Source organism: Paramisgurnus dabryanus, chromosome 18 (genome assembly GCF_030506205.2).
Source record: "Paramisgurnus dabryanus chromosome 18, PD_genome_1.1, whole genome shotgun sequence".
NCBI lineage: Eukaryota > Metazoa > Chordata > Actinopteri > Cypriniformes > Cobitidae > Paramisgurnus > Paramisgurnus dabryanus.
This window is the reverse complement of record NC_133354.1, coordinates 17,021,059-17,033,281: the sequence shown is the minus strand read 5'-3', so window position 1 is coordinate 17,033,281 and position 12,223 is coordinate 17,021,059. Positions and strand designations below refer to the sequence as shown.

The window sequence follows — 12,223 nt, the reverse complement described above, 5'->3', positions numbered from 1 at the left end:
TGTGAACCATGATATTGATATAACTATATGTGACTATATCTGAAAAATCCAGACTAAAGTCTCATAATTGAGTTGGGAGCATCAAAGTTTAATTTCTATCATTGATTTCAATCTCTGACATGGTCTTACTTAATATTAAAAATATCATATTTTCACTGAATGTAAACTTACATATTTATCACCTGTTTATAGCTACTAATATACATGAGATTTCCAGTGAGCAACATTTAATAGTAATGTTTATAGTATTTGTTTACTGAATGTCAGCACTATTTGAAAAGCATACATGATTATAGATCTTATGTCCAACCAAACATACAAAGTTTTAAATAAAAGCATTATGGGGCGGTTTCCTGGACAGAGTTTAGGTTAATCCATGACTAGGCCTTATTTATATTAGGTAATTTAAGAAGTTTTTACAAACATACCTTACAAAAAACACTACAGGTGTGCATCTTAAGACAAAACAATGATACTGGTATATGTTAAAAATAAACAGGACAAGGTGTTTTTAAATGAAAGCAGCTCAAACATGCATTTTAGTCTAAGGCTAAGATCAGCCCTGTCTGTGAAACCGCCCCATATCTAGTTTTCAGACTTTTTCAGAAACATGGTTTTATTTTAAAACACGTCAAGAGAATTCAACATGATCAGAATATGTCATTCTTACACATTTAGACCCATCTCTTTAATTATTATTGTTGCATAACACCTTTCCAGATCAGTTAATGTACATTAACACGGGGTTTTGCTTTACCTGAACGATAACAGAAGTAATATTTGAATAAAGGCAACAAGGCCTCGTCTCTCAGACCGTAGATCAAAGGGCTTAAGCAGCGTGGCAGAATAAGAACAGTAATATAATTTAAATATTTGAGGTTTATAAAGAGATAGGAGTTGTTACCTGACATCATGTACAGTGATCTCTCTATTGTAGCATATAGAAAAGAGGAGAGACACAGGCAAAGTTGAATCAGGTGCAATAGCACTGTCCTGAGGGCTTTCTTTGCAGACTCTTTATCAGATGTAACAGACCTGGCTGTAATCATAATCCTAATGTAAGTAAAAATAATAATTACTGCAACAGACACAAAATAAAAAATCTCAAACCCTTGAGTTGTATCCATCTGCCATTTGGCTAAATACAGTTTCTCATGCGTGCAAAATGAATTATCTGATAAGTAATTTGGGTTGACAATTAATGCAAAAATAATATCCACAGCAATATTTAGAGAGCTAAGGATCCATATTAATCCCAAAACCATGGTGGTCCTTCTTGGTGTGGCAATGCTGCTGTGTCTTAAAGGGAAGCAGATAGCCACATACCGCTCCAGAGACATCACTGCGAGTGTCAAAGGAGAGTTAAAGAAAGTGCAGTGGGAAATAAAGACTAAAAGAGCACACAAGGCTTTGGTGATTTGCATTGGGATAGAAGTCAAAAGTAACATGACGGTTGTGACAGCCAAAAGTACAGAATCATTTATAAGCATGTGACCAAACAGAATATAACGTGGAGTTTCATAAAATACTGACTTGCTTCCTAAAGCAAAGAGCATGATAGAGTTTATAAAGATGAAGAACAGGGGTATAAGCACAGACAATGACATTCTAGTGTTTTTGGCAGCATCAAACCCTAACTGAAAGATTTGCTGGAACAGAAAAGACGCCTCTGTGGTTGTGCCATTGGCCTCCGCCATAAGCTGAAAGAGAAAAACAAACTGATTAGAACAAGTTAACCCTCATAAAGTAAACTTTTTAAAAGCTTGAAGACTTACAACAGACTTAAGACACAAATGTGTCTTCTTCCTACAGTGAAATTGTCAGACATCAATCTCCCATCTATGCCACCTGCAGTTGCTCATGAATTTATATAGCATTCAGTGGCAGCTAGAATGTGGTATCCATGGGTATGTTTGAGAGAGAGAGAGAAAGAGAGAGAGACCAATTGTAAAAAATTGCATAAATACATTGGTATTAATTATTACAAATAATAATAATATATTTAATACTAATAATATGCCATAAATTCTACATTTTTACTGTTATTTATTCTTAAAAATTTTACATTTTAAATGTTCAATGTGTAAATTTTAGAAAGACCTCAACAGGAATTAAATATAACTAAATTATCAGTGGTATATAAAGACCTTACATTAAAGGGATACTTCACCGATTTAGCATTCAGCTTTGTATCTGTAGAAACCCGGCAGTATTACTGAATGACCATGTTTCCCTCCCTCATTTCCCCCTGAGAGGAGAGATATCTGCATTTTGGTTCTGCAAAAAAGTCCTCCGATGATGTAATATGACGATTTTTGCATCATCGGAGGACTTTTTTGCAGAACCAAAATGCAGATATCTCTCCTCTCAGGGGGAAATGATGGAGGGAAACATGGTCATTCAGTAATACTGCCGGGTTTCTACAGATACAAAGCTGAATGCTAAATCGGTGAAGTATCCCTTTAAGAACTAATGTAAGTGTTGTTTTTATTACCTTAGAATGAGCCCTTTTTATTGTGTTTATCCCAAGATGGATTTTGCCGTCATGTTTCTAAAGTAACCCTAAATGGACAAACTGCTTTACAGAGTGCATTTCGTCCCAAGATTGTCTCAGACAATGTCATGGCTATCCCGTGGCGGCTACCATATGCCTTTTTTTAATTGAGGGGTGACCAATCTACTTAGAGAAACTATTAAAACTCCAAAGAAATTGGCATGCAGGTATTTGTACTGGTATCACCCTGCCACGAGAGGCAGGTGCAATACCAAATCAGCTTTATTTTTTCTTGAAAGCCAGCAGTTATCTGCTCATGAGAAGCTATCTCTTACTATCCTGCTCGGAAAGTACACTGCTTGTCAGAAGTTGGTTGGATTTCTGCACCACAGAGAAGGCTCGCAGTTTTTTCACCCACATCTTTATTTTTCCCAGTTTTTAAACTTGAGTTTGAGTATGTGTGTCGCTGCTACCAGCTTAGACAAAAGAGTGATTTCCCTAAAAGAGCAGTATGTTGGAGCTTTGTGTCTTTTTGAAGACAGCCACTTATTAGTGTCACAGCAAGGTGCGTCTTTTTAAAGATGGCATTTCGTCAATGCTCCGCTCCTGGATGCAGCATCTCTCATGTCTGGGTCTCCAGCACGCTAAGGCTGCGTTTGCTGGAGGTTCATGTTCCATATGTTAGAACATGTCCCTGGTGGATTTATGGGGACCGGTGTTGTTTCTGTGGGAGCGGCACCTGCCTTCCAAGACAGCTCTTGCCTAGGGTGCAGTGACAGTGCTTGTGAAGGACAATCTCCGCATAACAGTGCTGAACTGGTCCGCTGGTCTGTCCAGTGGTTCTCAGCGCCCTGATCCACCGCCAGCGGAGGTGCCGATGGAAACGAGTGGCCCATGTTCTACAGTGTCCTCGCTCTCTGTTGGTCCTCATCCAGAGTCTATGTCCACTGTAACATCAGAGGGGGGGTTGTCAGCCTCAAACGATGTGGATCTGCTCTTCCCTTCGGGTAGGGTTGCGGATCTCATTTTTGACCCTGAGATGGCAGCCACGCTTTCTCGGCCGGCGGTCGGCTTGGAGTGCACTCAACCTCTCCCACCCTAACCGTCCTGCCTTGATGACTGGTACTTCGGAGGTGCCCGGACTTCCCAGCCCTCACCCCACGTGCCTTTCTTCCCTGAGGTGCATGAGGATTTGACTTGGTCGTGGAAAACCCTGTTTTCTGCCCGGAACCGGCCATTTCAGTCCTCACCTCTCTCAACGTTGGAGCTGCCAGGGGGTATGTCGGTATCTCGTCAGTGGAGCTCCCGATTGCAATGCAGCTGTGTCCAGCCAGTGTCAGTTCCTCCTGGCTGCTGCCTACTGGGCTTGTGGGGAGGCAGCTTCAGCCCTGCATGTCAAGGCTTGTGTCACGGAGTGACTTATGCCAACGGAACCAAAATGGCAGAAATAGTTCCGCCCGGACCTTTTTCACTGTAACACCAGACCGGTTCCGGCCAACTCTGGGCAAACGAATCAAGCACTATTGGAATCAGGTGTGCTTAGTAAGCGTGGCGGTTGGTGATTGGGCATTGTAAAGAAGAGGAGGCACATAAATAGGGCGTCAGGGAAACCAAAAGAAGAAGTTGATTCCAGCAAGCGCTGTGGGTGAGACGGAAGTGTTTGGTGTGTTGGAGAGACGTGTCGAGGTGGATTTGCAGGCTGGGCGAAATCAAAATGGAGGATTAGGCTGAAACAGAGACGAAGCTAAGTGTGCAATCATTTCTTCTAAAGTAAATGATATTGATCTGACTGTGTATCTTGAAGAGATTGTGTACGTTGGAAGGACACAGGAAACGGATCTAAGGGGAAAACTTAGCAACAAAAACCATGAAGTCGTTGGTGTAAACGAGGCCTCGGATGCATGGGACATCTGCAAGAAAGAGGGAAGTACTAAATAGTTAAAGGAACAGTGCATTCCGTTGGAGTTCGTCTTGCTGTTTGCCTTGCTATTTGCACCATTGCTAATACTGTTACCCCAGTTATTTCTATCTATTGAATCAGTGTGTGGGCTGCCTCATCCGTGTTGAGGATCTGTGGGCGTGTTGGAACGGGCTGAGAAGAGGAAGGAGGAGCTCAAGGATTGTGGACTCGACGTTTACATTTGGTTGTCCTCTGCCCAAGTCACTCGACTATTCAGGACTACAAACCCAGCCCAGCGTTGTGGCTCTGACCCTATATCGCTGTGTGTGAGTGGAGTGCTGTGGATGAGTCTTTTTGAAGTGTGTACACTTGGACAATTGTAGAGTTGTGCTGTTGTCAGTGTTGTCAGTGATCACCTCCTATGCTGAAGAAAGAGCCCTGTGTTAGAAGAGTGGAACGGTGGCATTGGGCCGCTGCTTTACATATATACTCAACTGAGATCTGTCGACCTCCTACCTCGCTGGGTGGTGGTGCTACGACTGTATGAAGTAAGGATTGGCTGTGAACATTGTGCTTAATAACGAAAGAGGGAGAGCTTGTGATTGCCTGTTGTGTGGGAAAAGTGTACTCGCTGTTTTTGTGTATAACTATACACTTGTTGAGTGTTTCCAGATGTCAGCACATGTTCGAATCTCTTGCCCCGCTTTTTGAAGGAAAGGAGATTCAAAGCGGTTGGCCCCACTCTGGCAGTACGCTGCAGGGTACGACCCTTACCTCAACCTACCTACCTCTGTGATACCATCCGTGGGCGTGCCATTGGCCTGTGTCTTCACCTGCCTTTTTCCTGCCTGAAGCAAAGAGGTGTTGTATCTCTCCTTGTATGTTCATTGGAGTAATATTACTGAAGGAAATTTGTGTGTTCTCTGCTGCCAGTCTGCAGATCTGAGCCAAGGGCTCTGTGACGTCGTGGGACTGTTCCACTATATGCTGGGAAGTCAACGTCTAAGTGTTCATCAAAAGTCTGTCCTAGTGAGGAGGACTAGAAGTTGCTGTGTGCCTATACGTCTTCTCCAACCACCTGAGTCTAAAAAAGCTAAAGCCCTGTGCAAACGACCATCCACTTGCCTGTGAGTCAAACCCATTCAAAGCTCCAAGCCCAGTATACTCACCTGTATACTTCCCTGTACGCCTAAAGCTAAAAGCCCAGTGTACTCACCTGTATACCTCCCTGTACGCCCAAAGCTAAAAGCCCAGTGTACTCACCTGTATACTTCTCTGTACGTCTAAAGCTATAAGCCCAGTGTACTCACCTGTATACCTCCCTGTACGCCCAAAGCTCCAAGCCCAGTGTACTCACCTCTATACCTCCCTGTACGCCTAAAGCTAAAAGCCCAGTGTACTCACCTGTATACCTCCTTGTACGCCCAAAGCTCCAAGCCCAGTGTACTCACCTGTATACTTCCCTGTACGCCTAAAGCTAAAAGCCCAGTGTACTCACCTGTACTCACTCAGAGGCTGAAAGTGTTTATCTACAGTACCTGTGAGACACGGAGAGAAGAAGCTGAGAATACTTGCTCGTAATTCACGTGTGGACCAAGAGAGAGAGAAAGACAGGAAGACTTACCTGCCAGTCCCTGTGAGAGTCAGAAGCAACTCGGACCACATCTCCCAAGTTTTAAGAACCCTTCCCCTTTCCCTCATTCTTTTAACTCTAATAAACATTGTTATATTTTATATTCTTCTTGTCTGTCTGGTCATTGGGGCACTTTGGGAACTCCTCGAGGTGGAAACTAAGGGAGGAGTGCGACGCACGATAGTGGTGGTCCGCTCCGACCTGTGACACTTGGCTTCAGGTTCACCAGACTAAAGCTCTGAGGGACCGGCATGAGGAAGGGTCATGACCTCTCAGCGTTCATTGATCTGTGTGCAGCCATCGACTTGCCGCTTCATGCAACCAAAGTCATCGCTCAAGTCATAGATTGTGCTTTGTCCACCTTGGTGGTCCAGGAGCGCCATCTCTGGCTGTGCCTGGTGGACATAAGGGATGTTAAAGCAACACTAAAGAGTTTTTACTCTTTGCTCCCCCTACAGGTTGGAAGCGGAATTGTCGATTACAACTGTCGTAAATATTTTAGCCTACTGCAGCAAAAGCTGGCTCTGATTGGATTGTAGGTCTGCCATTAAGCAAGTTTTTGTAGTTTCACTCAAACTACAGGATGGCGACCCGACGGTTGGAAACAACTTTAGTGCGGTTTTGGACGATAGAGGGCTGCAAAGCGAATGTGAAAGTGCCGTTCACCCTGGTTTGAGTGGATGAATGACTGAAACTTTTTTGGAAACTTTATTTTAAGGTAAAAAAACTCTTTGGTGCTGCTTTAATAAGACCAGGCTCCTGAATGCTCTGATTTCCCAGGCCTGCCTGTTTGGCGAGATGGTTGAGGAGTTTGCACAGCAGTTCTCCGCAGCCTAGAAGCAGACTGAGTTCATCGCCCACATCATGGTGCATAGCAAGAATCCTTTGTTACAGTTAGTACAGTTAGGTCTCCAGAGGAACAGTGGAGCTACTACCGGGACATAACCTATGGTGAGGACTTCCTCTTTTGCTTTCGAAATGGAACCTTTTTGTCGAATTGTGTTCTTCTCAACGAGAAAACCCTAGAGAATCTGCATACCACCCTCCGATAAACGGTAGGTCAGTGGGTCAGAACGACCTGGTTATTAGATTTTTAATAGGTGCCTGACGATTGAATCCACCGTGCCCTCCCTCTTTTCTTCCTTGGGATCTGTCCGTGGTGCTGAAAGCCTTACAGGACATTCCCTTTTGAGCCTCTGCACACTGTGAGTATTAAGTTTCTTACAATGAAAACTTTAACGCTCCTCGCATTGGCCTCTGTTAAGAGGATAGGGGGTTCTCCGTGCATTTTCGGTCAACAATTTGTGCCTTCAGTTCGGACCTGATGAATCCAGCATAACACTGAGACCCAGGCCCAGCTACGTGCTCAAAGTTCCCACCACTCCTTTCAGAGATCAGGTGGTGAACTTTTGCTTTGTTGCTTTGTTATGTCCTTTGCCATTGCTTTGTTATGTCCTGTACGTGCACTACGCGTGTATGTAGACCGAACTCAAAGCTTTAGGACCTCAGACCAGCTCTTTGTCTGTTACAGTGGTTAGCAGAGGGGGAAAGCTGTCACCAAGCAGAGGATGTCCCATTGAATTGTGGATACGATAGCCCTTGCATACCAAAAGCAAGACATTCCATGCCCGTTTAATTTATGTGCTCACTCTACAAGAAGTGCAGCATCATCTTGGGCATTGACTCATGGTTCCACGCTAACAGACACTTGTAGAGTTTCTGGCTGGTCGACACCTAACACGTTCACTAGATTCTAGTATTCGTATCGAACCGGTTTCCTCTCGGGTTCTTTCTTCAAACCAGTAACAACAATAGCGGTCGGCTTGTGTGTAGGCTTGCAGTTTCATTTTGATGCTACTCCGTAGTGTCATTATGAAATGCTGAAGGGTCAAAACATTACAAAAGAATGTTTTTTACTCTCTTCCATGTTAATGTATATGTAATGTGTTGGAGCAATTACAGGCACGGGACATGAAGCAATGGCTGGCCTGGGCTGTGAAGCAATGGCTGGTCTGGGGCATGGAGCAATGTTGGGCATGAGCTGTAGAGCACTGGCTTGGACACACCAGCAAAGTCCTCTATGCTTTCGACTTTATCCCTTCTTACCCTCCCCATATTTAAGGGAGCGACCATCTTGGCTGCGGGCTCTGGCATGGAGGTGATCTTGGGAACAGATTCAGGTATGGCGGCCATCTTGAGAACAACTTCAGATGTGGTGGAGGCTATCTTGAAAACAAGATCAGGCATGGTGGTGGCCGCCATCTTAGGAACAGGTGCTGGCATGGCCATCTTGGGTGAGCATGGCAGACATGACATCAGCAGGCTGTGGCATAGCAGGCATGATGTGAGCAGGCTGTGGAATACCAGGCATGACATGAGCAGGCTTGACGTGAGCAGGTATGACTTAAGCAGGCTGTGGCAAGGCAGGCTTGATGTGAGCAAGCTCTGGCTTAGTAAGCATGAATTGAACAGACTCTAGCTTAAGAGGCATGATAAGAACAGTCTCTGGCTTAGTAGACATGGCATAACTAGTTTCTGGCTTGACACACTTGCATTAACGGGTATGGCAGTACGTAAAACTGCACCCACAAAATCCACCAATGACCAGTCACAGTCCAATGGGACCATTATGTAATGTGTGGTTGAGTCCCAACCAATACCACTCCCTAAGGCATTGTTCAGGGCAACCAGCCTGGGATGCCAAATCCCAAAACCTGGCAGTAAAGTCCTGAACTGTACCTGTCCCTTGGCACATTAATCCAACCCGGGGCACACAACCTGCCGTTACTACGTGTTTAAGTGCATAAATAGATTACACTCCTTTCTGCACGGGTTCTGCACCCGGCTCAATCCAAGCGGCGAGCTGCTGCAGACACAGACTTGGTTTGTTTATGGCTCTGTGCATCAATGACATGTAAGCCTGTACCCAACAGTGCTCGCTTAATGCACTGTTAATACACGACTCTGCTACGCTCTGTGCAGTTCAGTTCAGGAGTTCACAGCACGCAGTATGTAACTGGCACCCAGCGAGACTTTCCACAGTATGTAACTGGCCGTTTCTACGTGTTTCAGTGTATGAAAAGATCTCTCTCTTTACTGCTATTGTTGCGGTGCATGGGTTTGAGTAAGCTCCACTGGGACTGCTTTTTACTGTTCTCAAGGCACCGTTCTATACAGTCTCCCATTGCGTCAGCTACTGACGCAATGTCGGGAGACCATTCTTAAAAGAGCATATCTCGGTTAGGTAAACTGCCCTGTCACTGCTCAGATCAGCTCTTCTGTTGTTCAGACGAAAGAATATGAGGATATGCCCAAAGACAGTCGCCACGCCTCTATATGTCGTCATGGCAGGCATTGGCTAGTACACTGCCGTTGTTCTAAAAAAGCTTCAGAAAATCGGAAGAGCGGAGAGCAAGGGCCTCATTTATAAAGCGTGCGTACGCACAGATTTGATCATAAAGTGTGTGTGTAGCAGGGTCTGAGCAGATGTACGCACTTTTGCTTGTCCAGTTGCTTCAGGTTTTTGGAAATAAAAGCCGTTCTTGCTGCTCAGAAATGATTTAAACATTGACGGGTGCTCTTTTATGTCAAATATATTAATTAAGCATCGTTTAAAGGCAGAAATCTGCAGCTATTTCAAGCTCATTTGCAATTTATAGATTTCCCTTATACATTTGCCTTAACCTCAAGCAACAATGGTTTTAAAATAGAAAAAAAAAGAGAAATCACAACTAAATATATACAATACTGTGCAAAAGTCTTAGTCCACCATCACCAGCCTTGTTGTTTTAGCAAAGTTTTAATGTCCATCCATATTTATTTTTCACTCTTTTTAAGATACAAACAGAAAATACACGAAATATGTACACAAAATTTAAAACAAAACAATTTTCAGAACTTAATGTTTTCTTCAGGCATCAAGTCAGTATTTAGTGTGACCTCTCTTGGCACAAAACACATCTTGAGCTTTTTTGAGGAGACTGAAGTAATTTGATTAGAATTAGAAATTAGGATTTAATTTCATTTAGGTTTAAGAGATACTGCAACTTCCTGCTAGTGCTCAAGTGGAAGGGGAGTTTACCCCAAATATTTGACACTTCAGCTTATACTTTTATACTGTTTTTAATACTACATACACATTTTCTGTATTTTCTGGTTGTATTCTAATAAAGATAAATAATTATATATGATCACTATACAATTGCAAAAACAACAAATCTAATGGTAGTATGGTGGCATAAGACTTTTGCACAGTACTGTACTTATTTTCATACATTGAGAAACCCCAAAGACACTTTATAGACTTTTGAACTGAAATTCTGTTCATTACTGTTTGCTTCATTACTACATAATGATATAGTTTTCCAGTGAGCAAATATGATTGGCAATGTTTATATTTGTTTACTGAATGTCAGCACTATTTGAAAAGCAGACATGATTATAGGCTTTATATCCAACTAAACATACAGAGTAATTATAAAATAAGTATTATAATTATTAAACTAATTCAACAGAATTTAACATGATCAGATAATTGATACACATTTAGACTGATTATTTTTGATATTATTGCATAACACCTCTACAGATCAGTTAATGTACATTAACACAGGGTCTTGTTTTACCTGAACGATAACAGAAGTAATATTTGAATAAAGGCAACAAGGCCTCATCTCTCAGACCGTATATCAAAGGGCTCAAGCAGCGTGGCAGAATAAGAACAGTAATATAATTCAGATATCTGAGATTTACAAAGAGATTCGAGTTGCTACCTGACATCATGTACAGTGATCTCTCTATTGTAGCATATAGAAAAGAGGAGAGACACAGGCAAAGTTGAATCAGGTGCAATAGCACTGTCCTGAGAGCTTTCTTTGCAGACTCTTTATCAGATGTAACAGACCTGGCTGTAATCATAATGCTAATGTAAGTAAAAATAATAATTACTGCAACAGACACAAAATAAAGAATATCAAACCCTTGAGCTTTATCCATCTGCCATTTTGCTACTAACAGTTTCTCGTACGTGCAAAATATATTATCTGTTAAGCTACTGGGGTTGACAATTAATACTAAAATTATATCTATAGCAATAGTCAGAGAGCTAAGGATCCATATTAATCCCAAAATGATGGTGGTCTTTCTTGGTGTGGCAATGTTGCAGTGTCTTAAAGGGAAGCAGATAGCCACATACCGCTCCAGAGACATCACTGCAAGTGTCAAAGGAGAGTTACGGAAAGTGCAGTGAGAGATAAAGACTAAAAAAGAACACAAAGCTTTGGAGATTTGCATCTGGATATAAACAAAAATATACATGATGGTTGTAAATGACAAAAGTACAGAATCATTTATAAGCATGTGAGCAAACAGAATGTAGCGTGGAGTTTCATAAAAGACAGACTTGCTTCCTAAAGCAAAGAGCATGACACAGTTTACAAAGATAAAGAAGAGGGTTATAAGCACAGCCACTGCAATTTTAGTGTGAGTGCCAGCATCAAAGTCTATCTTAAAGATTTGCTGGTACAGAAAAGACACCTCTGTGATTGTGCCATTGGCCACCGCCATAAGCTGAAAAAGAAAAACACAATGAAACTACTGATGGAAACTCAACACTCACAAAGTCGATTTATAGATTTTGAAATATATTTTTTAAAAGCTTCTCACAACAGACCTTGATCACGAATGTGTCAACTTTTTCCTGAGGTGAATGTGTCAGACATCAATCTCCCATCCACTCTAGCTGCAGATCCTGTTAAGAAATGCCCATGAACTTATATAGCATTTACACTGCCAGCTAGAATGTGGTAACCATGACATGATGGCAGAAGAAGGGGAGGTACTTATGATGCATTGATGAGCACCCCCTACCAACTCAAAGTTACAAATGATACACTTCACAGGCACATAAAGGCCACATAACTGTAAATGTATAATTTGACTTAAACTCAGTTATCTAAATATAATTTAACCCATTTAAACATCACCGTTTAAAGTTTTTACCAGCCTTTGTATGGTAGCCTATATATTTTAGGCATTGTTTGGCAAAAAGCAGTGCCCTCTGTTTGTCTGTGTTTTATTAAGCAACTAGATATTAAAGTTTGAGGACAAACTTTATGTTGGCTTGAAAAAGCGTAGCCTGAACATTTAAAATGGTTTGACAGAAGTTTATTTTAGTAGGCTATCTGGCTGTTAGCAT

General features: G+C 42.3%; 2 protein-coding genes across 2 annotated transcripts; both read right to left on the bottom strand.

Moving 5' to 3' along the window:
• Positions 1–725: 725 nt before the first annotated feature.
• LOC135776873 (odorant receptor 131-2-like) lies at positions 726–1,697 on the bottom strand. Its single transcript, XM_065287790.1, has one exon. It carries the CDS (start codon positions 1,695–1,697, stop codon positions 726–728), a length of 972 nt encoding a protein of 323 aa, XP_065143862.1.
• An 8,923-nt stretch (positions 1,698–10,620) lies between these two features.
• LOC135776872 (odorant receptor 131-2-like) lies at positions 10,621–11,592 on the bottom strand. Its single transcript, XM_065287789.1, has one exon. It carries the CDS (start codon positions 11,590–11,592, stop codon positions 10,621–10,623), a length of 972 nt encoding a protein of 323 aa, XP_065143861.1.
• Positions 11,593–12,223: the final 631 nt, after the last annotated feature.